The 25,340-nt window shown below is 40.6% G+C and overlaps 1 protein-coding gene across 1 annotated transcript in view; it reads right to left on the bottom strand.

The window, feature by feature from the left end:
• Positions 1–25,340, bottom strand: part of ADARB2 (adenosine deaminase RNA specific B2 (inactive)) — a gene marked incomplete at its 3' end in the record, with an annotated part of 310,942 nt that overhangs the window by 43,839 nt on the left and 241,763 nt on the right. Inside the window, exon 4 of the mRNA XM_080609828.1 lies at positions 14,704–14,818. Within this exon, the coding sequence (XP_080465954.1) occupies positions 14,704–14,818 (115 nt within the window). The remainder of the gene's footprint in view (positions 1–14,703; positions 14,819–25,340) is intronic.

The following is a 25,340-nucleotide window of genomic DNA, read 5'->3' as shown; positions in this document are numbered from 1 at the left end:
GTGCTAAATCAAATGCAAGTAACACTTCTGGAGCTGCTCGTTAAAAATCTCAGAGAAAAAACAGATCTGACTTTCAATCCAGTTTCCTTTTTGTTTCTCCAAGAGCAGCTACATCAGTGCCTTTTCCACTGTGGCCTCAGGGATGTAGCATTCATCACTGACACCAGTTTTGTTCCTCCATTGTTTCTCCAGATAATGGCGATGGCAATTGAAAGACATGCCTTTCTTGGTCCAGATAGCGCTTTCTAGGATTCTGCAGGGGTTAGCATGGTTGTGCCCATGCAGTATCACTGCCTAACCTCTGGCTGCTGCTCCAGGGAAGTAGGGGTGTCCATGAGGTTCTGCACCCTCCCCATGCATCTTACATGGAAACCTACGAAGTGACTCACTGGAAACAGATGCCCATATTCAAGCAAGTGAATCAAGCCCTCAAAGTCTCACCAATCAGTGACAAAGACAGGCCTGAAGCTGTAAGTACACCATGGGCCATGGTGATGCAGTTTCTATGATGTTACTTTGGCTATTGAAAAGCTTTAGGAATTATTTTATAGAGGCAGCAATATTATTTTTTTTCTTAAGATGAAGGCTACTGATTGTAAGAAAAAAAGTATTGCAAAGACTTTTTGGGTTGGAAGCATCATGGTTGGGGCCATGTTCTTGCAGAAGATCCACCGGTGTGATATAAGAAAACAACTGAATGGAGAAGGAAACTATATTTTAAACATAAATGGCTGGTGCTGCAGTGATGCCCCAGTTAGTAAATAGGACCAATAATACTTCATAATCTTTGAAAACACTGGGACTAGTAGTGAATGACATGGTATAGCACTGTTGCCATGCTTAATGTATATAATAGCAAATGATATCAAAATTGTCTCATGCCTAGACAAATATGATAGCTGTATCAGTAGTCCAAAAGGCTTAGTAGTACTGTGGCGTTGCAGCATTGTGACATTGGTAGAAGAGGTATAAATATTGTGAAAAATTCAGTTAATCGTACCTGAATGACTAGTTGTGACAGCCTCATAAAGAAGGTGTTATTGGTACTATTGACACAGTACACATCACTGTATGCCTGTGCCAGAAGCTTGATCTCTATTTTTTACTATAAATGTGGCCCTAAAAAAGTGTTTGGGAGTATTGATTAAACAAAAGAATCTAGAAAACCCAAGAAGTGAAGATGGGAGCACATGAGAGAATCATAGAATCATAGAATAGTTAGGGTTGGAAAGGACCTTAAGATCATCTAGTTCCAACCCCCCCTGCCATGGGCAGGGACACATCACACTAAACCATGTCACCCAAGGCTTTGTCCGACCTGGCCTTGAACACCACCTGGGATGGAGCATTCACAACTTCCCTGGGCAACCCATTCCAGTGCCTCACCACCCTTACAGTAAAGAACTTCGTCATATCCAATCTAAACTTCCCCTGTTTAAGTTTTAACCCATTACCCCTTGTCCTATCACTACAGTCCCTAATGAAGAGTCCCTCCCCAGCATCCTTATAAGCCCCCTTCAGATACTGGAAGGCTGCTATGAGGTCTCCATGCAGCCTTCTCCAGGCTGAACAGCCCCAACTTTCTCAGCCTGTCTTCATACGGGAGGTACTCCAGCCCCTGATCATCCTCGTGGCCCTCCTCTGGACTTGTTCCAACAGTTCCATGTCCTTTTTATGTTGAGGACACCAGAACTGCACACAATACTCCAAGTGAGGTCTCAAAAGAGCAGAGTAGAGGGGCAGGATCACCTCCTTCGACCTGCTGGTCACGCTCCTCTTGATGCAGCCCAGGATACGGTTGGCTTTCTGGGCTGTGAGTGCACACTGAAGCAGGCTCATGTTCATTTTCTCATCAACGAACACCCCCAAGTCCTTCTCTGCAGGGCTGCTCTGAATCTCTTCTCTGCCCAACCTGTAGCCGTGCCTGGGATTGCTCTGACCCAGGTGTAGGACCTTGCACTTGGCATGGTTAAACTTCATCAGGTTGGCATCAGCCCACCTCACAAGCGTGTCGAGGTCCCTCTGGATGGCATCCCTTCCCTCCAGCCTATCAACCGAACCACGCAGCTTGGTGTCATCAGCAAACCTGCTGAGGGTGCACTCAATTCCATTGTCCATGTCTCTGACAAACAAAAAATGTTGAACAAGACCAGCCCCAATACTGATCCTAAGGAACACTGCTCGTTACTGTTTTCCAAATGCAGCGAATAAAGGCACAAAGCACTTGTGTTTATTCTAGTTTTATTACTAGATAAAAATAAAAAGTTGAGCTGGACAAATCATTCCTTCCCCACAAAGAAAGGTGTTTATTCTCTGTACACTGCTTTGGTGTCAATTTGCTTTGGGGTCACAGCTTTAATGAGAAAAATAATACATATCTTAGGTCAGACATGTGTTCATCCAATTAACAGTGTTTTTCACGTGGACTAACACCAAATGTTTCATGAGGCACCGCCTGCAGCAGAGGTGGTTGAGTCCCCTCAAAAGAAGTGTATATTTTCTTGACCAGTGTATAGTATTTACCTTGTTTGGAAAGTCCACGACAAAGATCAGCTATTTTTTGGTTCTATTTTGTTTATTTACCAGTTTAGACAGAATCTCATTTTCCTCAGTGCAGGAGAGGTACGCCAGGAGGCAAGTCCCTTTTTTGGAAATCCTGAGCCTCTCCGCCTGCACCTGAGGACCTTTGTCAGTATTCCCTCTCAGGGCAGTGAGACTGACTGCTTCCTTCTTACATTAGCATACACCTAATGTGCCTCTCCATTTCCTCATTCACTTCACAGTCAAAGCACCAGGTTCTGCAAATACAGAGCAAACCATCTGGGGAAGCCATCCGGCTTTCCTGTTCTCCAGGAGCTATACCTCCCTATTCCCTCCCCATCAGTCCAGCGCATGGTGTGATGCCTTTTACTATTTCAAACATTTTGTCTGTAAATAAACTTAACTCTTCCTCTCCTCTAGTATGTGTAAGATGATAAATGCACTCAGAATATTCTGTGAGGACTGTATTTCTTCCCAAATGAAACACAAAGGCACCCAACACCTATTGATGCAGCAATAATAGGAATCCCTCTGATATCGTTTGCTACCACGAAGCCCACACACACAGTAATAGCAAGAATTCTTGGGGTGCTCATTTTTGGGTGAATTAATTCCATATATTGGCTTTCAGTGATATGGGGCCCCAGTAGTTCGTCACATGTGAACACAGCCTGGGGTATCTGCAAGTCCTGGCAAGGTGCGCGTGTTTGCAGAACATCACTTGGATGTTGCCTGGGGCTGGAGGCAATGCTTTCCAAGAATTTGCAGAACCAGTCTGAGTGTTAACATTAAAAATCTCCATGTTTTCCATTTGCAATGACAGGAGATAATCCATGTTCCTCCTCGCTCGGAAATACCCAAGAGTTATGTCTCACTACTACTGCGCTCAGAAACACAGGTGTACATGACTTATGCATTAGCTCTGAAATATTTACACCTCACTGGGGAGCCAAATGGGGAAAGTGATCTGTGACCAATGTAGCACCATTCAATGCTGTATATGAGGGCACCCAGCATGATGGGAAGTACTTCCAACAATCTGACAGTTGCCCAAAGTGTTCAGGAGCACATATGCTAGCAGAGTGCCCTCTTGCATGACTTGTTTTGTACATACATAGGGTTGGAGCTTTATCCCCTGCGAAATGCTTGATATTATCTCCAGAGAACAGGAGGCATTTGTCTCTAAGAATAAGACACGTGATGCCTAGTTTATGAAGGCAAATTTTAACATTGACTGATCACATTGTCATTTTAGGCAGCATTTTCAACTTTGAGCCCAGACACTTGCTTCACTGATTTGGAATTAATAGGCATTTCTGTACATTTGTCTATTTTGCATAAACACTAGTCATTACTAACTCTTGTAATTAATTTTTACTTTCTATTTTGTTTTGCCTGCCGAATACTTCAAATTTCTCAAGTAATTTCTATTTGCGAATGTCAAGCTACCTCCTAAACATTGATAAATTTAACCTCAGACATGGGGCAGATCTAGACAGAGCACATCATCAAGCTGTGCCTAGGAAAGCTGTAGTGTTGGCTGTAGCAAAATCCTAAACTAGCACTAACGTGGCACCACCAGCCATGTGCCACATTCCCTGCTTGTGGGTGTACAGCAGGCATTTATAGATCTAGGATCTATGATCTTAGACGAGGATTGCCCTTAGCAAGACCCATGTTATTACCGAGAGGAGCCTATCTCAGAAGAAAGACCCAGGGATCTAATTGTGTTCAGGTCATTTGACAAACAAGAAGAAATGGGCTACATTATTATGACCTCAACCCCTGACCCCTGATTGTTAGAGTTCATGAGGCATTTCTTTCCCTCACTGCCTTCTGTGAAGTAATGTTTGAGGAGACATTAGGTTAAAAGTAACTAGTGAATGATTTATAACAGGCACCTGCATTAGGTTTCTATTATTTGCCTAAAGACTCCTAATAGTTTTCAATATGAAAAGGAAATGAAGCAGAGGAAAGGAAATTGGGGAGCTGTGTCAGCATACTGGCTGGGTCCTGGCTAGCGCCGTGTTGATGAGGACAACCAGCAGAGTGGGAAGGGAATTTGCCATGTTTTATTTTCACAAATCCTATCAATTAATTAGTTGAATTATAGAACAAAAATATACCCATAAATGACACACCATCTTTGATCACAGATTCAGTCTAATGACCTGGTACTCTGCTGAAAGCCTGAGCCCTGCTCTGGGGTCCTGTAGGCACGATCTCCTCTCAGAGCCAGGAAGGGGGAACCTCAACCCTGCTAATGTTCATTTTTTGTGTGTCAGTGGTAGCCCAGACATCATAGCTGAGCTGTTGAAAAGAAAATGGGTTTTATTATAAGCCATTTTTAGTTTGCTGACACCAGCAGTGGGATTCATTTCAGCTATTCTGCGTAACTAGAGTTGAGATGTCTGTAGCTGAACTAATTGCTGTAGACTCTCTTTTTAGGCAAAAGGAGAGGAACTTTCCTGGGAGGTGATTCATCTGGCCTATTTTAGATACTTACTTTTGGATAAACTGTATTACACCTCAGTATTGTCAGCTTCTCTTAATGAATTCTGAAGACTGCCAGCAGACGTATGACTTTCTACACTGTAGACAGATGCTTGTAGTAAGATTTCTCTTATTACAAATAACAGAATACCATGTGCAAATCAAAACTCCCCAGATTGTAAGATGGCAAGCAGAGCAAATCTAGCGTTAATTTTTTTAAACTTCTTGAGGCAACTTTTTATTTATTTTCCCCACAACAATTAAGGATAATTGTTTGTATCAGTGTTAATATATTCCTGGATGGTCATATTGCCTTGAGCTGGGCTATTACACACGTAAAGCAAACAATGCCTTCTTCCCTACATGACCCCTACATGACCTCCTAAACTACCAGTCCTGCAGCCACAGAGCTTGCAAAAGGAATGATTCAGAAAGATGCTGACAGAAGAGACAATAAGCAAGAAAAAAAATATGAAAGTTTGCTCAGCAGATAAGTTGAGTATGGAGAACTGGCTGACATCTGACGGACTACTACAGTTATGAGCTGTGCTTTTAAGTCAGTCATGGCCATAAATGCAAACTGTCGACATGCATCTGCTTCGAGACACAGCTCTGCTAATAAAACCAGGGAATTTGGGCTGGACTAATCAATGTATCTGCTGACTTTAATAGAGTTACTCTCACTTCTAGTGTGCTATGGTCATTAAGACCTTCCATAACACAGCCTTTGTAGCCCTGCATATTTATGTGTTGGAAAAAGAAAATCAAAATCACTAGGTGTCGACTGTTATGTGTCATCAGAAAACTGAATCGCACTGGCTGTATATCAGAGAACTTCTGTGAAATTCAGCGAGCTTAATTCACATTGAACAGGATGGAGTTTGCAACTGCTAATGCCAGCATACAACTGGGATCACACCTTGGCTTCTCAGCAGCTGGCACAACACATAGAGAAACACCAATCAGTATGCAAGTGTCTATTTCGCTGCATGTTTTAGACCCTGCCAGTGGCAGTGAAATCTATCTTCCTTTTCCAACATGACACCGTGAAGACAACTCACTGTTGGAATATATTCATTTTAAATTAGAAAAAATAATGAGAAAAATCAGGTTTGATTAATTAAAAAAAAAATTCCCGCCTCTTTTATTGAGTTGGAGACGACTGCCACAGAATCCTATGCGGTAAAAAGGAAAGTCAGAAATAATAATAGTGTAATAGCCCTTGTGAATAATTCATGGGGTACAATTTCATGTTATTTCAAATGGTGCTGCTTCTCCCTCTGATAAGCAATAATTTTATGCTTTTTCTTTACCTTTTTAAACAAATCAATCAAAAGGATTGCCTATTGTTATCTGCGAAAAAGGGTATTTGGAGTAATTTTTCAAGGCAGCTTAATAGAGCTCTGATCACAGAACAGGTTTTTTTTCTTTTTATACCCTCTACTTGCAGCTGAATAAGTTCAGGTTTCCATTTCAGGTTTGTTTAGGGAAGGAAAATTTCTTGATGCTACATAGCACTGGCAAGTCCTGCATTATTTTCTGTTATCTTCTTCCCTGGCAGCTATACCACATCCTTAGCACAGCTTTAATTTTGAAATAAGAGACATTCCAGACGTGAAAGGGCAGTGATGCTGGAAAAGCTGCTGGCAGGAACATGCTGTGGGCACAGTCCTGCACCCTACTGACCCAGGGCAGGTCCTCAGTCCCGTGGGGGACTACACTGCTAGGCTGATGGCTGCACTTGCCACCCTGAGAGTAGGAAATGTCCCAGGCAAAATGCTGCTGCAAAAGAAGCAAGTAGCTCTTGTCCCCATCTGGGACAACTGGGTGTCCCGGAATGCAGCCCTGAGGTGGATGGGGGCTGCTAATGTGAAGAAGTGCTGACTGAAAAACAGGGAAGGAAAAAGCACGTTAAGGGCTCATGAAATGTAATAGCAGAAGTCTGAACAAAAGGCAAATACATAGCTAGCAAATATTAGGAATAAAGCTAGCAGTGAGGTTAAAGATATTTGGGTGTATAAATGGAACACAGACTTCGCAAGGCTGGAGTTAGGAAGGGATTTCTTTTCCTGACATCAAACTGTGGGTTATGCAAAAGCAAATATATTGTATTTCTGTGGAAAGAGAGGATGTAGAGGAAGCCTCTGAGAGCCTCCTATTTTCTTCCTTTATTATTGTGTTGGGTAATCCTGCCTCTGACTGCCCTGCCTAAGGAAGGCTATTCTCTGCAATGCTCTTCATCTTTGTTGGTGAACGAACAGGGACAGAGGTACAGTGCTCTCTACCCTGATCTCTGATCCCTCTGTGCTGGAAGCAAGAACCGGGGTATTGTCTGAGAACAGCCATGGCTCTCCTTTCACAGCCGGGCACAGTAAACTTCCCCTAGTACCATGGGGTGGTTCTTTGTGAACAAATTTCAAATGCAGTTCCTCTGGAAGAAAAATTCCTTTCTGACACAAGCCAGTTTTGAACTGCTTGATCACATCATCAGGTGCCTGAAAAAGGACTCTCGCACTAAACCATTCTGCAAGACGTTCCTACACAGGTTTTTCCAGTAAGTCTTGTTCACAAGGAGGATTTCCCAGCCCAGAAAAGAATGGAGAAGTTGCCAAAGGGGAGTTGAATCAGAAGACAGGGGCAAAACTTCTGAGGGCTTCAAAGGAGGGTGACCCAGCAGGAAAGAGTACAGGAATTAAATATATAAACCCTGGATAAGCAACACCTATGAACATGGTGTAAGTATCCAAATATCTGAAAGGTGCAAACCCCGGAAGAGAGGTGGGTACTAAATTAAGAGCAGTACAACTGAGGACCTGGGTTTACATCACAGAAAATAAAAGTCAGGCTGAATAACTGGTGAGAATTATTAACAATGAGATCCATTAGACTAGAATGGTCTCCCACGGTAGTGTTGAAAGCCCCATTGCTAATTGATTCATTTAAATCTAGATCAGAAAAAGCACTTGGGAACACACCACAGGGAACAATCTTGTGCTTGCAGGGAAATGGACTGGATGACTTAGTGGTCTTTCCCAGTTCTAATTTCTGTGGTGCATTTGTCTTGTCCCCTTAGCAGATGGAAAAAATGAAATCCCATCAGTTTTGTTTCTGAGGTGCGTGGAAGGAGACAGTGCTGTGCTTGCAAGCACCACTGCCCTTTGCCTTCCCTTCCTTTCCTCAATGTGGGTTTTCTGAAGGGGAAGGGTGAGCAGCCACCCCGTGCAATCCCCATACCAAATCCATGAGGATTTTTTTTTTACCTAAATTGATACTGCAGAATCAATGTTTTCTGAGGGTCCTTTCCTTTCATGTGAGTTCGAACACTGATTTTCTCATCAGGAACAGAGCTGTGTAGGGACTTAGAGATAATTCTTTACTTCAAAGCAGGACTAAACAGCACTTTTCCTGCCAGGTCCTGAGTGCAGCTATCTGTGTTTCTCTAATAAATGCTGTGCCACTAATATCTGAGCATTAATTAAATCCACAGTCTTATATGCTATTGAGATCCTTAACTGCAGTGAGGAAGGATGAAATCCTCAATGTGGATTTTAGCAGATAAGTACAGGGCGAACTTATTCTTAATTTTCTTTTTTATCTTAAGTGTACTCGCATTTAAAAATATCTTCCTATGTGTTTTACTAGGTCAGTAAAGTAAAAGAAATGGTTGATGCCCATAGCAGGGGTATTGGAACTTGGTGATCTTAAGGTTCTTTCCAACCCTAACTATTCTATGATTCTATGTCACCAAGCCTTTATTCACTCAAGAAACTTCTGGGTTTAGGATGAGATAGACTTTTTGTATTGAGATTGGAATGATTTCCAGTTTGGCTTATCACAGAGCAGAATGCAAGTGTCAACTTGCTCCTTGCTTCACACAGAAGTGCCTATTTTTCATTTCCATGTTTTATGTTAATTATTATACCAATCCTTGTTGCCAATGCAATTATATGTGACACAGAGCCAGGGCCTTGCCTGCATTCAGGTTTTGAGAGATGTCAGTTACTATTTCAATCAGAAATGTTCTTTAAACAAGGACAAAAAGCTAAGTCCAGAGACAGTAAATGGTCTGGGATAAAAGGCTCATTACCTGAGAAGAGCCAGTTACTCTGAAATGGAAATCAAAACAGCCAATGGGCACAGCAAGCAAGAAGATGGAACTTCCTGGAGCTGCCCAGAAGGAACCTGCAAGATGTGCTGGAGACACCTACAGCTTGTGCAGCAGGTGGAAAACAGGGCTCAATTCCCTTCCCAAATTTTCTTATTCTCCCAAGGGAGTGCCTAAAACTGCTGATATGAGAGGGGTGTTTTCCTCTCTTCTTACTGAACCTGTGCTACCAAACAGCTAAGAGGACAGATTCAGGCTAGGCAGTAACAGCAAGGAGGGGCAGTGTGCTGTGCTGGAATTTGGAAAACTAATCTTGTTGGGCAGCAGAAATCCTAGTCTTTCCATTATAGGGCCACATTACAAAATCCAGGAACAGAGCTGCAGCTGTGGAAAAAGGATGTTCTCATGGAATTCAAAATTATTTAGACAGAATCTGAAGATTATTGGTTTAAGGTTTATAACCAGAGGAAAACAGATGTCTAAGAAAGAGTGACATACGTGGTTTCTAACTACATATCTATTTACCTATTTCAAAACATTTTCAGAAACCCTGTCATCTGATGGTGATGTGTCAACCTGCACACATGTAAGAAGCTGATATTGTTTCCGACAGCATCAAATCACTTTGTGCCATGTCCTTAAGAGCATCAGGCAATAGAAGGTGAAGAGACCTGATGAAATATTCAAAAGCATGTCAGCAGTTTTGGCACCCAATTTTGATTTTGGAAATTTAAGTCTCATTGAAACACAGAGTCTCACTGGGACCACGCTTTTAGCATCCATCTAGCTATTCAAATGGGACCCAAGAGCTGAAATTACTCCTGCGGCTCTCTTCTTGAAAGGATTTGTCCTAGGCACTAATCTGCAAATTATTCATAGCTCCTTCAACTGGTTTGGCTACTTGAATGCAATCTGGGATGGAGCAGATTGATACTCTACGTAGGGCCTGAATTTTCTACTGTATTTTACTACTATACAACTTTCTTATTTAAACTAAGGATCAGAAATCAATTGACCATCAGTATTCCTGATTGCACGTCAGGTTTTATGGTCTTAATATGACTATAAAGATCCATAGGGACGTGTTGTCAACTTTACTTTTTTCTGTTATTCCACTTAGCAATGATTAAGATCTGTTCCATGAGATACAGATGATAATTTTCCATCTTTTATCACAGCATGAAATTGCTATTCAGGGCTCTTTTGTCCAGTTCATCTTTATTTCATGCAAGATAACTGAGAAGACCGCCTAGTTTGCTTTTGACATCAAAATGATTGTCAGGCTAAAAAAAAAAAGATAGATAAAATTGAAATGAGAAATCAACTCATAACCTTTTTCTATGAATGCCAAGCTTCTGTGGAAAGGACTGAACTTTCTTAATGCTTCATTTTTAACAGAAAGCATGACAAAAAGTTCCTATCAGTATTTAAACTGCTAAGATTTGTCAAACACAAATGGGAAAATAGTGTTTAAATAGCAGTCTCATTTTGTCCGTAATGATTATGGGAGGAATTTTTTGCAAAGAGGACCTCAGCAATGAGAGATAATCTCTGCACAGAGTGACAGGAATTCTTTACTGGGTTCACTGATTTTGCGGAGAACACGAATGTATGCTCATATCAGTTCAGAGCTGGCAAAGGCAAACTCTGTCTGTGATGTAAATAAACAGTGCAAATGCCACCAGCCTTTGGATAGCAGCTCTTGGTGTGCAGCTCACACCTCTACCTCCCACCCCACACTGCTCTGCCATGAGGCTTCTTATCTCCCAGCTCTAGGGGATAGGCAGCACTGTCCATGTTTTATCCTCGATGACCTGTCCATCAATAAAGCCATCTGCCTTGCCTGGTGACCCGTGGAAGGCAAGGATACTCATGGGTTGAGATAATTAAAGTTCACGGTTGCTTGGCAATACAAATGCTGTAAACCTAAGTGTGTCCCCCTTCTCTTTCTTTCTCCTAACTTTTACTGCTGACCACAATGTCCTATAGCATGGAACACTCTCTTCAGCAGCTGGGGAAAGCTGTCCTGGCTATGACCCCTTCCAGCATCTTGCGCACTTTCTGCTGGGGATGGGGATGGGAGAGAAGGAGAAAGTCTTGTGCATTTGTCCAGCAATAGCCAAAATATCGGGTTATCAATTGTGTTTTGGCCACAAGTGCAAAACACGCTGAGGAAGGTTAACTCCATGCATCACATGCTTGGATACGCATGTTCTGAGGTGATAGTTTGTGTCTGACACAATGTTAAGTGAACTGATGTTCTTAATTTACTGTATGTGAACCCATCATATATTCAGTGAAGTCAGGAGAACTACTGTGGATAATCAGTATAAAACTTAGGTCCTCATAGTAACACTATGCTACAGTAACAAGTATACTTATTGTTCTACATGAAGATATTCTGTGGGAATATGGCTTGCTGTACGTGAAAGATGTGAATGCAATCTCATACTCAAACAATTTTTCCTAGAGTCAATCAAACAATTTTTGCTACAACAATCTTCTCTGGATGTGTTTCAACAAAATTAGAATGTGTTAGAGGACTGGCAGATTTCAAATACATTATAACCGGAGAACTGCTAAATAATTTACTTCAACTATTCCATCTTTTGAAATATGTAGTTCAAGATCTGTTATGTTAGGTTTTTCAATTATTATATTCAATTATTGTATTACATCAGATATCATCACATCTGCTGGTATCTAGTATAATTTGCTTTTAGGGCAGATTATCTCAAGGTTATCTTGATGTCTATTAATCGAATGTTTTGAAAACTTGCTTTCACAAAAATGCAGAGATTTTAACTTATCGCAATTCAGAGCAAAGCATATCTAAATACATTGGACTGCCTGTTTTTCTGACTAGCAATTTATTACTGCAGAACATTCACAGTCAGTCAATGACATAATTTTCTACATTTTTTTCTTTCTCATACTTCGGAATTTGCCCTGGGTGCTGTAGCATAGTCAATTACACTGCCCAAATGTAACTCTTCTTGGTTTCCCTGGGAATTGAAATGGCAGAAAAATAATGTCAGAGTTTAGGAAAAGAAAACCAGTCTAGCACACTCCTGTTTCGTCTGGAGAGATTTTGTATTATCTTAACAGCACTTATCACAGAATCACATTGTGCTTTTTACCAGCTTTGTCTGAAAACTGTACAAGCACAGATAAATCTGTTTCTATTCAGGATGACATTAAACAGAAACGACGGCAAAAACAAATTAATTTTTGTCTGTTCTGGGTGTGTATGGTACCAAATTCAACAGTTACCAGATATTCTTTTGTTGCTGTCATTTGTAATTTTTTTGCAGAGATCTACGGGATTACCTGACAAATTCTATGTTAAAAATAGAGGAAATTGATACTTATTTGAGTGCCTGATGTGGAAAACCTGTTTGTGTCATGTTTGAACAGTGTGCCAAGATCCTTGCTACCCCTGGGAATGATGGTGGGAAAGAGACCACAAATCTACAACTTTAGTACAGAAAATAATGACATAAATGGTAAATGATTAGTCTTGCAATATCTGGCAGACAGTCTTGTGCTGGAAAGAACTCAAATCTTCTTGGAGCATATACCAAGATAAGGCTGCTTCTAGTTTTGCATCTTCTGTGAATCACTTCATATCTGTGAGTTTCTTTTCTAGGCTCCACAAAACCAGTAAGATATTGACACACTGGGTAACTGACACATTGAAGGAATTCATAAAAGGGAATTCAGAATTAAAAAAGAAACCTTGAGGGAAATGTTTTCTGAACATAAGTAAAATTACACTTTGTCTTAAGGCTGACTAAGATGAAATATGAAATACAAATGTGTAAAATACCACTAAGGGCACGTGATTCATAAAAAACCATGGCAGGAGGGCACTTTCACCTCTTCCCCAAAGAAGAGATACAGTCAGTCCGAACTGTCCAACAAAGGCTAGTGGGGCTCTGGACGCGACCATTCACACCCCTAGCACTGAATGCACTCAGCAGCCACAATTTTGGAAGTCATCTTTGGGTGACACCTTTTTAAGGCAAGTCTAGGCCTGGGCTAAAGAATGGAGGAACAGCACCCTGTCAAGGTAGAATGGGATGAAATTCTTACAGGCAAAATACACAGTGTAAGAAAACTGAACGGGACACTGAGCTGAGTACAGCCTCCTCTCAAAAAGTGGTTAAAGCAACAGTTCTTGCTTCGTGTAACTTAGCTTCTCATAAAAGGTGTGTTTAAACATTTTTCCTTGTGGTCCTGCTTGGAAAGAGCTCCTCTAAATAAATTACAGCACTTTGTTTATATCCGGTGAGTGCCACAGTCAAGAAATCTGACTATGACAAGCCAGTTGCTATGTTTGGTCTAGTTTGCATCTTTCACATCCCGAAGTCAATCACACTCTCCCTTCTATTTTTCTTGGTACTGAATATGTATCCTGTGGTCTATAGGATTTATAAACCATGCTTTGTGTTTGTACAACACTGTGTCTGAGCAGCACTTAAAAAATGGAAGATTCATCCATTATTACGGATCCTAAAGTAATATAAAAAATAACTAACCAAAGCAGATTAAACAAAATCATAACACATTTAGCTAAGGAGCAGTTCAGTTTCAACCAGAGGTCTAAAAGACTTTAGGTGAACTTCTTAACATTTAATTTCAGGAGAGGATTGCTTACTCTTTTCACATCAGAAAGGTGGAGAGTAAGTTACTCTGCCCAGAACTCTCAGCTGTATTTAGGTTCTCCATGCTGCTGCCTTCCAGTATTCACGATTATCCCTATTGAATCTAGCTAATGTAACTGTTGAAGGGAAGAAGACAAGCCTGGGTGAATTATGCACGCCTTTCCCCTCTGAGCTTATTGTCTTTCTAAACTCAATCCATTGCACCATCCATCTGGGTTAGAATGAAGTTTATGGCAGCATCTCCACTGCTGGCATGCTCATAAATACTGAGGTGCCCCAACTGAGGTATGATCACATAAAAAGAAAGACTGTCTATGCAACAGGGCTCATCAAGGGGTTAAAGATTTCCATATAGTATGTGTCCATCAGTTATATCTTAACAGGAGAGAATATAAAATTTTGGCCCTGCTGATAAGCATTTCCCATGCTTTGAGCTGAGCAGAATTAAAACTATGCATGTTCTGGGCTTGTTTCTTTTAATTGGAAAGGAAATGGGCTGAGATTTGCTTTTGTTGTCAGTATAAAACAAGGTTTATGGTTGTCTTGAACAACAAGAATTTGGTGTCTCCAGATCTAAAAGAGCAATTAATATATAATACAACATTTAATTGATAACTAAACCCTCACCATTTATTAGGAAATGCAAAATTAGACAAGTTTGCATTTTGTCCTGTAAGCGAAGCAATGTAGGGACATACTTATGAACAAATCTTTACCTCTGTTGCCTGTACCTTATGTGTGAACTTACTTGAGGTGTAAATAATTCATGCTTCTTTGCATTACTATTTATTTTTCAGTGTGGGAGTAAAGGTATCCTTCAGTACTGTGGCCCAGGTAAATAATGTATTACTTAGTCATGAAAAATGCCAGAGGAAAATAAATGAGAGGATCTCTTACCTTTGGTCATCACAATGCCTGCAAGAGTTTTGTGGCGTGCATGCATGGAAGTGAAATTGTCTGTCAGCTCCTGGAACTTCTGTGCAACCATTTGGTATATGGAGTCCGCAAAATCCTGAAAGACACAGTCAGAAAGAATATTTTCACTTCTTTGATTGAGGAGCCTAGGAGCTTCTGCAGATTGGTCACCTGCTGTCAGCTGCCAAGAGGTACCTTTTAGAGTTAGACACCACCTACCCGACCATAGATAAAAGGAGTATTTCTCTGTCGACTACCCACATCACCCTCAGAAATGGCCAAATTAACTTAATTAAAGCTGCAGAGCCATATAGACTAGGATTAGTGGTGAAATGAGAAGATTTCATGGCTGAATTTTTCCTAGATATTGGTCCAGGATCAGTTAACAAGAAATTTGTTGGTCCTTACAGCATCGTATTGGAGTGAGCTGAAGAGGTGGATGTGTGTGTCCCACCAAACCGCTTATTTCTCTGAGCCCACTAAAAATTTCCATGAGCCCACTGAAGCCTGAGAACTGAGCTGGGGCCTGATTTATAGGTAGGAACCATCTGTTTCTGCATTCAAGGTAAGTTTTTAATGACTCTTAGCTACTGAGAGGAAACTATCAGCTCAGGAATCTTGGCTATATTTAATGCCACCTCAATAGCCATTGGGAGGAAGGCAAGGGGAATCTCTGCTTGCACATATTACTATTACCAAAGATGCTGCTTGCACAAGTTCACTGGTGTGCAGTAGTGCTGAAGGACTGGTCTGCCAGGTCTCCTCCTGAGCACAGCAGATTTGTTGAAAGGTCAAATTTCCCCATGGACTGAGCTCTAGAGACTGTGTGGTCTGAACCCCCAGGTATGAGTGGGTCCAGTCACCCAGGAGAGCCTTGGGAAGCACATTACTGAAGCCAAGCATGGTAAAAGGTCTAAAAAGTGAATTCTGCAGACTGTGTATGAACGTGAACCTAAACCAGCTCTGATGCTCCTGAGAACACCACTACTTGGACTGCTTCCCTGCTGCAATGTTTAGTATCTTTTTGTTTACTTAATCTCTGCACTTTGTTTGGAACACAGCCTTTCAAGCATACATTGGAGATAAGTCAGAGGAATGCTCTTTGTTAGCATGAGTTGTTCTTAAAGTGCTTTGCAAGTCTGAACATAATAAAGAAAGACTCAAAGGATTTTATTATTTTTTTTATCAAGCTGTACAATTTTTTGTGGGAAACTAATCTGTACCTACAAATCTTTCCAGAAGCAGTTCCTAGGGGCTGGAGCTTACTTTGGGGTGCTGATAAGAGACCTCCTGGCACCCTGTAATTTGGTTAGCCCCAAGTGATTGTGCCTTTATTAGGAAAAGTAGCGTGACCAAGAAACAGCTCCACTTTTTCTTCTGATGCTGGGCGAAGCGACCTGGGGGGAGGTCCTGGTAAAACAGATCTCCCTGAATTCACCTGGTTTCTTTAAGTGGGTTCATGGCTGAGCCTGAATATTTAGCCACCTTCACCCTGAAAGATGCACAGACATGCAGAATTGAAAATGTATTTAAAAAGATCATATCCATACTTCTTCTCCCAGAACTGTCAACGGTGATGAAAACATGTTGGTGAAAAAACAGCATTTTAAATTGGGAGAATACACAGCTATTTTTCAGAGGAAAGCAGATTCTAATTCACAAACATTATCAGTAATACTACTGCCACTGAGAGCCTCTGCAGGCTGTACACCATATGTTTCTACAGTTTGTTGCAGAAAGTCAGCTTAATTTTTAACATTATTATAGCAAATACAAAAAATCTAATTAGATAAAACATAACAACAGTTATGAAACCCCTTCTTCATAAAACCTGGAATATTTTTTCCATGCGTAATCCTTATGATTGTCATTTGTTCATATACATAGAGGACAGGATTTCTTTGACACAATATTTTTCCTTTGTTTTGCTAAATGCAGCTTTCCAAGGTACTGCTCTGGGAATAAACCATTTGCCCAAAATGACAGTTTAATATAACATGGAACAAAATATGCTGGCTCTTTGCAAAAGAAGGAAAGAGGCATATAAACCTTTTATGAGAGATGCATGTAAAATCCTGCACTAGGATTAGATGAAAACTAAGAAAAATTAAGAACAGTTTGACAGCTCCTAAATGGAATTTCACTTTGACTGCATTTATACCTCTTCTAATTGAATTGTCCATAACCACTGTGTGAGCAAGGTATTGCTCATACAGTGTTTCTGAAGGATGAATTTTGGGTCAATTCTCATTTGTCAAGCATCAAGGTACCCTTGTGATATAAATGCAATTGTCGTTGCTTTACAGATGAATGAGTGAAGGCACTAAAAGAGTGAGGTACTGGTCCAGGGGAATAGGACGGAGCTGAGCACAGCCAGGTGTTCTGATTTCCTTGTGCTCTGGTTAAGTGCTCAGTGCTGGAAAACTGCCTGTCTTTCATAATATGAAAGTTTGTTTCTAAACTCATTTTCCCGACTGAAGAGTGGCTTCATCCATAACGGAAAACTAAAGTGTATTTGCAGGACTGATATAACTGGGCCCCATATGGTGGACTAAAAATCTGATCAGGTTTATTTAGCCTAGAAAGAAAAAAAAAAGAGTCTCTCAAAAAACCTCTCTGCATCATCATTTGAAAAAAAAGAATCCAATCGTAAATTTCATCTCCTGCGGTACTGCAGTCCAATCCATGTCTGCATTTCTAGCGTACCCTCCAAATCTGCATCCCAGGGCATTTTGCGCTCATTAAGAGTTAATTAGCTTAGAGGCACATACAATTCCTAAAAGAATCGTTTTAAAAATGCTAAATAGAACAAATAACTTTTAACTTTGGATTTAGAAATCCCCACAGTCAGAGCTTTCTTTACTTCATTTGGCAGTAGGTTCCAAAGCCAGAGAGTAAAAAGACTCACTAAAGGCAAAATAATGACATGGCTTCAGATAACATTTAGGGACGATAAGGAATTCGACATTTTCTGATCTCAAGGAGTGACCTGGGACATGAAAGAACAGCAAATCCATTAAATGTGAAGCCTCTTAGCTAAAATAAGTCAGGCGAATATTTTTTGTCTTGAATCTGTTGCTTAAAAGGATGGCAATGAAATTAATAGAACCAAAGGAGTGACATACGTGACTGGATATAGGATGCCAGAAAAACAACTAGAAACATAGTGTCTAATCTGAGAGGTTGTTTATAGGCTATTTTATTGCCCTAAGTTTCCAAATGGATATTCCAAAGTAAAATGGAAAGGAAGAAAAGAAGCAGCCTATTTTTGCAGGTGGCAAAAAAGAAGTCAAGAGATGCATGTCTCAGCCTTGTGAGAGATTTGATCCCCTGAGGATTGATTCATGCAGTGCAGCATTAATTTCAGGGCCTTGAATACTCTGGCCATGAAAGCCAGTCTAGTGGCAGAGCTGGGTATGATGTTGGATTCCTGACCTATATCCACATGTTACAAGAAGCATAACACGCTGCCTTTCCCTCTAACACATATCAGAGCACTTATTTGGCTTGATCCAGTCATGTGCTCAGTGACAGTATGTCTGCCTATTTAGAGCCTTTAGACTGGTTCTCAATATCCCTATGAAACCAAAACTGGTTACAAACATATCTAATGCATACAGGACAGATATGGCAGAAATAAGAGTTGGTACACGTATTCCTTGCTCAGTTTAGCGTCAAAGACTTCATTCCAGAGATTTTCTTGCTTTACTTTTATTATCCTAGGCTGTTAAAATTTATATATCCAGATGATCACTCCTGATAGGATATAAACCAGAAAAATCCAACTACTGATGGCTATTGTGAGCCTGGTTAAACTTTTAGGATACAAGCTAGGCTGTGTTACCTGCCATCAGAAATAACTTAAAAACCATACAAAAAAAAGAACCATTCTTTTGTTATTCTCTACTATCAAAACAATTAACCTCAGTGAAAAGTTGTGTTTGGTGATACCACAGTTCCTCCTGCCAGATATGAGTAAAAATAAAACTCTTCATCTGGAGTAAATAGAAGAGCCAACTACATCTTTGCAGCTTCTGAACAACTATCAGGTTAGTAATAGAAAAATGGAAAAATTAAGGCAACAGATGTGTGTTGGGATGAAAAACACAATTCTGGGGAAGAACTGCCCTGTAGGTGCTGGGTTTCAAACTCCCCTGCTTTGGTTTGCCTGCTATCAAAATCTTATCCTTCATAAGTCTTCACATAGATTGTTCTGTACAAGCAATATTTGTCTCAAACACAGTTTCTTTGAGATCAAAACTTTGCTTTGTCTTACTAATGCAGTGAGTGATAGGAGTAAGGCAAGCAAGACTGCTAGACCCACACTGAGGGGCAAATCTGCTCTCGGTTGCACTCAAACCATGCATGCTGTCTAAATGCCATCACTGGTGGAAGCAACAGTTACTCGTTCAGGCACCTTCAGAAGAATGAAAACATAACACTAAACTGTTGACTGTGAAAAAAGGCAGTGAGATCCTGCAGTACTTAATGACCTATACTTTAACATATACAAGGAGGCTGGAAGAATGAAAAATAGATGTCATTACTAGTGAAACTGCACTGTGTTGTCTGAAATATTCATCTGTCTTTGATTACCATATCAAATTACTAGTGTTATTCACAAAGGAAAATCAAACTTCAGATCATACTATTACAGAACCAGAAACTTTTAGTCATTTTTCAGGACTAATATTTCAAATGGTATAAATAATTAAATGTGTTCAAGTTTGCCATGGGAGTCTTCAGGGTAAAACTGACATTCAACAGGAGTAGTAAGGATATTAAAATCAATAGATTATAAAGGAGAAAGCCTTTAGTAAACATTTTCTATTGAAATCCTGGCTTAGGGTTTATGGGGTTGAAATATCAAAAAGGTTAGATTTGCATATGGATGAGAAGAAATACTCAGCTATACAGATATCACTAAAGGCTCTGTTTCTCCTGTCTCCCAAGTACTTTATTTTCCAGAAAATCACTGACATTTGGGGGGTAAATGTTGAACACAATGAATGGGGATCAGGCTGAATTAAGTTCACAACTCTCTTCACAGATAAAAGGAGATGCGCACCTACTTCTTTTTACTGGCGAGGGGGAAACATGCACTTGTTGACAGCAGGAGTTTGTATTTTTTCCCATGGAGGACTCTGACTGTCTGAATGGGAGGGGAGGGAAACACAGCACAGAGAATATCAATACCGAGGTACTGCTCCTAGACAGGGTGTGTAGCAAATTGCTACACAACACAGTTTTTCCCAGGCTTGTAAATAAGTTTGCTGTAGCTAGTTGGAGATTCATCGCTAAGTGATTGTACCCTCGAGCCAATGAATTAGTCAGGCTCTTCCCAGGTACTACATCATCTTCAAGATGCAGCCTGAAAAAGAGAAATCGACAACGTTCATGGGCTGCCCTACACTATCAGTCTTCTAGCATCAATTCAACACAGGAGCTCCCCTAGCATGGTGGAAACGGCTAACAAGGACACAGAGGAATGGACAGGCAGGGGTGACCTTCGGAAGGGCAGCCCCCATGCTTTGTCATGAGTTGGACTTCTCCAGAGATAAAAGGGTATGTTTTTTAGCCACCTCACAAGAGAATGGTGAAACAAGTGGTGCTGGAGGTGGTAAGACTTTCCAAGCAGGGATATGCACGGAATTCTTCACCCGCACTGGAGGCTGCAGTCCACAGCCCATTATAACTCAACCTTCCTTCAAGCATGCACAGGCACTTACAGGGTCTTACTCAAAGAACAAGGCACTGCCAGGGAATTCATTGTGGTCCTTTCCTTGAGATGTGCAGTAATTTTTTCTCTTTGATCATAACTCCTACAGTATTGATCATTTTGTCTGGTTTTGGCTTATCCCTCAACGGCCGGGGTATATTGGCTTTGTTTTATCTTAGATGGAGGTGGTTTTATTTTGACTGGCAATATTTTTTCATTCAGCTGAATACATTTGTATATCTGATGTACATTCTGTTTCAGAGAGGTCTTCTCAGAAGGGATTGAGCATGTCCTGCCCAAGCAGAAGCTGGATACACTGAGCTTCTAAGGGAAAGTCCAGTAATGCACTTCTGACACTGATTATCGTCACAGTTTTCTTACCAAGATTGATGGGGGAGATCAACTGCTCCTATTGATCTAGTCAAAATAATCGCTTTCACCAAACCTGCCATCTGTTCACAGTCCTATTACAACATTTTAGCTACATATGATGCTGAGTTACCACCACAAATTCCTAATTTCTGTAATCATCAAATGTACCAAATCTTCTCTGCATTCATGAAGACTCAGTGGCTCAGCTGACCTCAGCTGACTTGGGCAACTCATCTGGACTGTGCCATGGATTCCTGGACTCAGAGATATTATTTGCTACCTGCTTCCCTCTCCTCCCCTCACCCAGGCTGGAGGCTGATTGCTCTGTGAATTTCCCAGGCCCCACAAAACGTATTTGCTTCTTCTCTGTTGTTTATATCATTAATGATCATTTACTAAATATCAGCACCATGCTGGCTGCTGTATGAGACAGACTTTGAAGTTAGCCCTGTGGGACAGGCAGAAGAATGACAAAAGGCCCTTAAAGATCCCAGAATAGAGTGGGAGTCAGAATAGAAAAGTCCTTTCCCCACCCATTTGTTTTTGGGGTTTCCAAGTAAACCTAGAGCTTCATGAAAATAGCCACCGGCTGTGCTGGGGTTGGGAGGATGCAGCATCCACTAGAAAGTAAGAGGAGACAAAGGTGGGATAGGAGGGTTAGTTAAGGTCCATTTAGAGTAAATATCAGCACCTTTATGCTTGGGAGGTTTCTCAATGACTTCTTTAGGTTTAGATTCCACCCTGTTCTAACGAATGTGTGGATTGCTTAAAAACATTTGATCAGAGTTTGATGAACTGTTCATATATACAGCATATGCTCCAGCAATGATTAAAGGCTGCAGGAGGCTTCCCACTTATGATGATCCTTAAGTGGCTAAACACAAGCTGGAAGTCCTCCATTTCATCTGAAATTTTTTTACTGGGGAACACAAAAGTCTCCCAGTAAACTGTTTAAAATCTCTATGGTGAGATTTTCAGCCATGACTGGCAAAAAGAGGCAGTCTACCATGGTTCATAGAACTTTTTCTTAAACGCAGAATTTTTTCACACAAATATCAAGTCTGAAATGGAGGGGTGGGCACCAAGTTTTATTCGGGCATTTGGGGAGGGAGGGACAAATTTAGAAACTGATAAGTATGATGTGAGTTCAGCTATAACGAAAAAGCTCCTGAATTTGTTTGAGTACCGCTACTACTAAGTGATGCCACAAATGAGTTTAATCAATGTTAAATATCGCGAAAGAAATTTGTAGCACCAGTAGGAAGCACAAAGATCAAATGGGAATTTATTCTACAAGCTCAGTGTGAAAAAAAAAAAAGGTCCGTTTTCTCAATATACCTCTTGACTACAGGGAATCAATCAAACTTAATATAACGTATCGTTTTATTTGTTTCAGAAACCCCTGGAGTGACTGAAAGAAAATAGAACACACAAAATAAGCATACAATTGAAAAAGGAAAGGCTGTCAAATCCAAATGCTCCAGCTCCTCCAAAAAGTACGGTTTTCTACTTAGTAGGAAAAACGTTTTGTATGTAGGTTTAATTAGAATCTTTAAATTCACATTAGTGTGTTAATGCTGGAATGCTAACATATGATCCCCTCTATTTGAGGTTGATTCATTGCTGTCTACATTCATCTTGTTCTAAAAGGATGCTACCAATAAGTACCATTTCAATGAATTTAGAGGAAACAAGCTTTTCCACTGGCATGAACAGTTGTTCCCTAAAGGAGGCCATGCCTAGTTTCCAGCTTTGCTTTTTCTGAGTACAGCTCTGCATTTATCGCTCTGGTAATGAAGAATGTCCACACCAATTCTGCAGAATCATTCTTGAAGTCAATACTGCACCTGCTAACAAATGCCAGAAAGGAGGGGTTGTTTGTTTGCCTTTTTCCTTTTCTTTTACTGGTCTTTAATCCAAAAGCCTTCTTCCTACAGAGGGACACATAAGGTTGGCTGCAAGTGCTGAATAATTCAAAATAATGAAGTAGTTGTTCGCTTTGCAGCCTTGTGCCTGCTTTAGGGACAAGCCTCAGGTGTCAAGCTGTTGTACATTACAGATATTAAATTAGCATGAATGGGTTTTCTTTAACTAGATAAAAGCTCTATAAAGCCACCAGTGCCTAGGAATGGCTAACTCTGTAAAAGGCTTTTATGGTCTCTATAAACCCCTAGATTTTAGGTTCATACTATAAGCCATCTCTCTTTAATAAAAAAAAAAATTCTTTATCTGAGAAATGTCTTTTCAGTTTTCTGTTTCCTTGTTTTATCTTTCTTAGGTGCATTAAAACAAATATCCTTCGGAAACCAGTGGTGGCAGAACCCTCATCACATACTATGTTCTTGGCTGTTCGAGATCTGGTCTCTTCCCATAGCCTAGCCAGTTAGCAGCTCTTGGGTAAATGTTCAAAACACAAAGAGAACAGTGCTTGCTCAAATCCCTTGAGCATCACTTTGAAAATCTATGCTTGTGTGTTTATGGTTCTCATTAAGGGGCTATGCTATTAAGAGCCTTCCCCATCACACATATGCTTTGTTAGATAAAGCAGGGTGCAGGCAGTGTCCAAAACAAATTTAATCTATTCTGAACTGCTGATCCCAGCAAGGCACTGCATGATTCAACTTTCTGAATCACTGCAGAGCAAGGCATATAATACACTGCATGGCAATTACTATACAGACATTGGAATTTTTCTTTTCTTGTTGTTAAAGATCTTGCTGTCATTTGCTGTAATGATTCTCAAAATTTGTCTGTAACCTTGCTAACAACCTTTCCCTTGGCTGGGAGAGGTGGTAAGGAGATCAGCATTTCTTGTTACCTCACACTTCTCTGGGCTTCTCCTCAAATGCGTAATTAGCAGGGCTGTTCTCATCATCTATGGTGGCTTTGTGCCAGGACAGGCAGAATTGTGGTTCAACTGAATCCTGATTGCCATTCAGGCACCCAACAGACCATTTGGGAGTGGTGTGTGCCTGAAGTCAGAGCTAAAACTTGTCCCTCCCTTACTGCACAAACACAAGCAATTGACATAACATTGACGAACTTAAGGAAGAGTTTTACTGTTCTGTATCTGCTGAGAACCTGCATCTGAAAAGTCAGCATTACTTTTAGCCCATGCTCTAAAAACCAAATATCACTTCTCCATCACTCTCCCCTCCATCTCCAGTCAAGAAGCTTCTAGCCAGGTGTCCACACCTAGAACCTGGGAATGGCCATTTTAAACCCTGTGTTAACACTCTTGGGCAAAACCTGTTGCCTCAGCAGACTTGTCTTTAAACAAGAGCCCAGGGAAGGAGTGTGCATGAGGCCAGGAGACTGTGGAGTGGCACTGCATGGGCTGTCCTCCACAGGATGATCTTCCCTTGGGATCATACCTGTGAGTAGGGTAGAAAGGATCTGCCTGCAGATAAGCGTGATGTTGCAGCTTTCACTTACAGCTCAGATTTCTTATGGCAAATAAAATCTTTAAGAAAACTTCCTCATCATGGGAAAGATGCTTTATGTGCTTTATTCACTGTGAGCAATAAAAGAAGAGCTTCTTGAGAGGAAAAAGGCAAAGAATAAATGGAAAACCAAGTAATTAAATTAAAAACTATTATGACTTTTTGTTTAAGAATTTACGCAAAAATATCAAAGCAGTTTACTTTCAAATTGGCCAAATCCTATGAAATTATAAAATTATAAAATTATTCCTTTATAATTGAGAGACAACCAGCTTTAATATTTTGTGCTCATATAAGTTAGTGTGAAAGACAGGAAACAGAATATGCAGTTCTTTCTTTCCAGAAAAAAAAAAAAAGTATAATACAGATATGAATAAATATCACTTATCGGCACAACATACTTCTGGAAGAATACCTCAGAGGATATCTGAGGAGTCTGGTATTACATGTCTGGGTTCCTCTGAACAATCATGGGGTAAAAACTCAGACAGCAGTTCCAGAGAGAAAAGATGAATAACCAGCTTCATACCCAGCTCTCAGAATATATAAAACTGTTGTCACCAATCTGTGTTTTTAAGGTAATCACGGGATGTCAGCTCACTTGCTGAGATGTACATAACCTAAAGGGCACACCAAAAAATTACTTTCATCATGTTTCTCCCCTGCTCTGCTCACAGGGTTCCTCAGCAAGCAAGAGCTGGCACACAAGCCTTGTGCTATCCTTTCCAGTCTACGAGACTGTCCTGCCAAAATCTGAGGGGAAGAGTGTAGCAAACAAGGGGTACACACAATTCTTGCACTCAAGAGCTGACTAATATGGACAGCAAAGTAAAAACATGCTGCTTGAAGCCCTTGAAAATAATAAAAGCAAAGAAGTAAAGGATTTCAAGGCAGTCTGCCATTGCACCTTTGTCTTCTTGTCTTTCTTCACCCTTTCTCCTCCTGTGATTATGTGTTTAACCATTTCCCCCACCTCTTCTGTCAAGTGGATCTGTGCTTCGCTTCACAGAAGCATTGTCTAGGTGGTCTGGAAACCCAGACAAACTATTATACAAATCAAAGTCTGTCCAGTTTCTGATAACACC

The sequence above is a fragment of the Psittacula echo genome (assembly GCF_963264785.1).
Source record: "Psittacula echo genome assembly, chromosome: 2".
NCBI lineage: Eukaryota > Metazoa > Chordata > Aves > Psittaciformes > Psittacidae > Psittacula > Psittacula echo.
The sequence above is the reverse complement of the archived record's forward strand: the minus strand, read 5'-3'. Positions and strand labels throughout refer to the sequence as shown.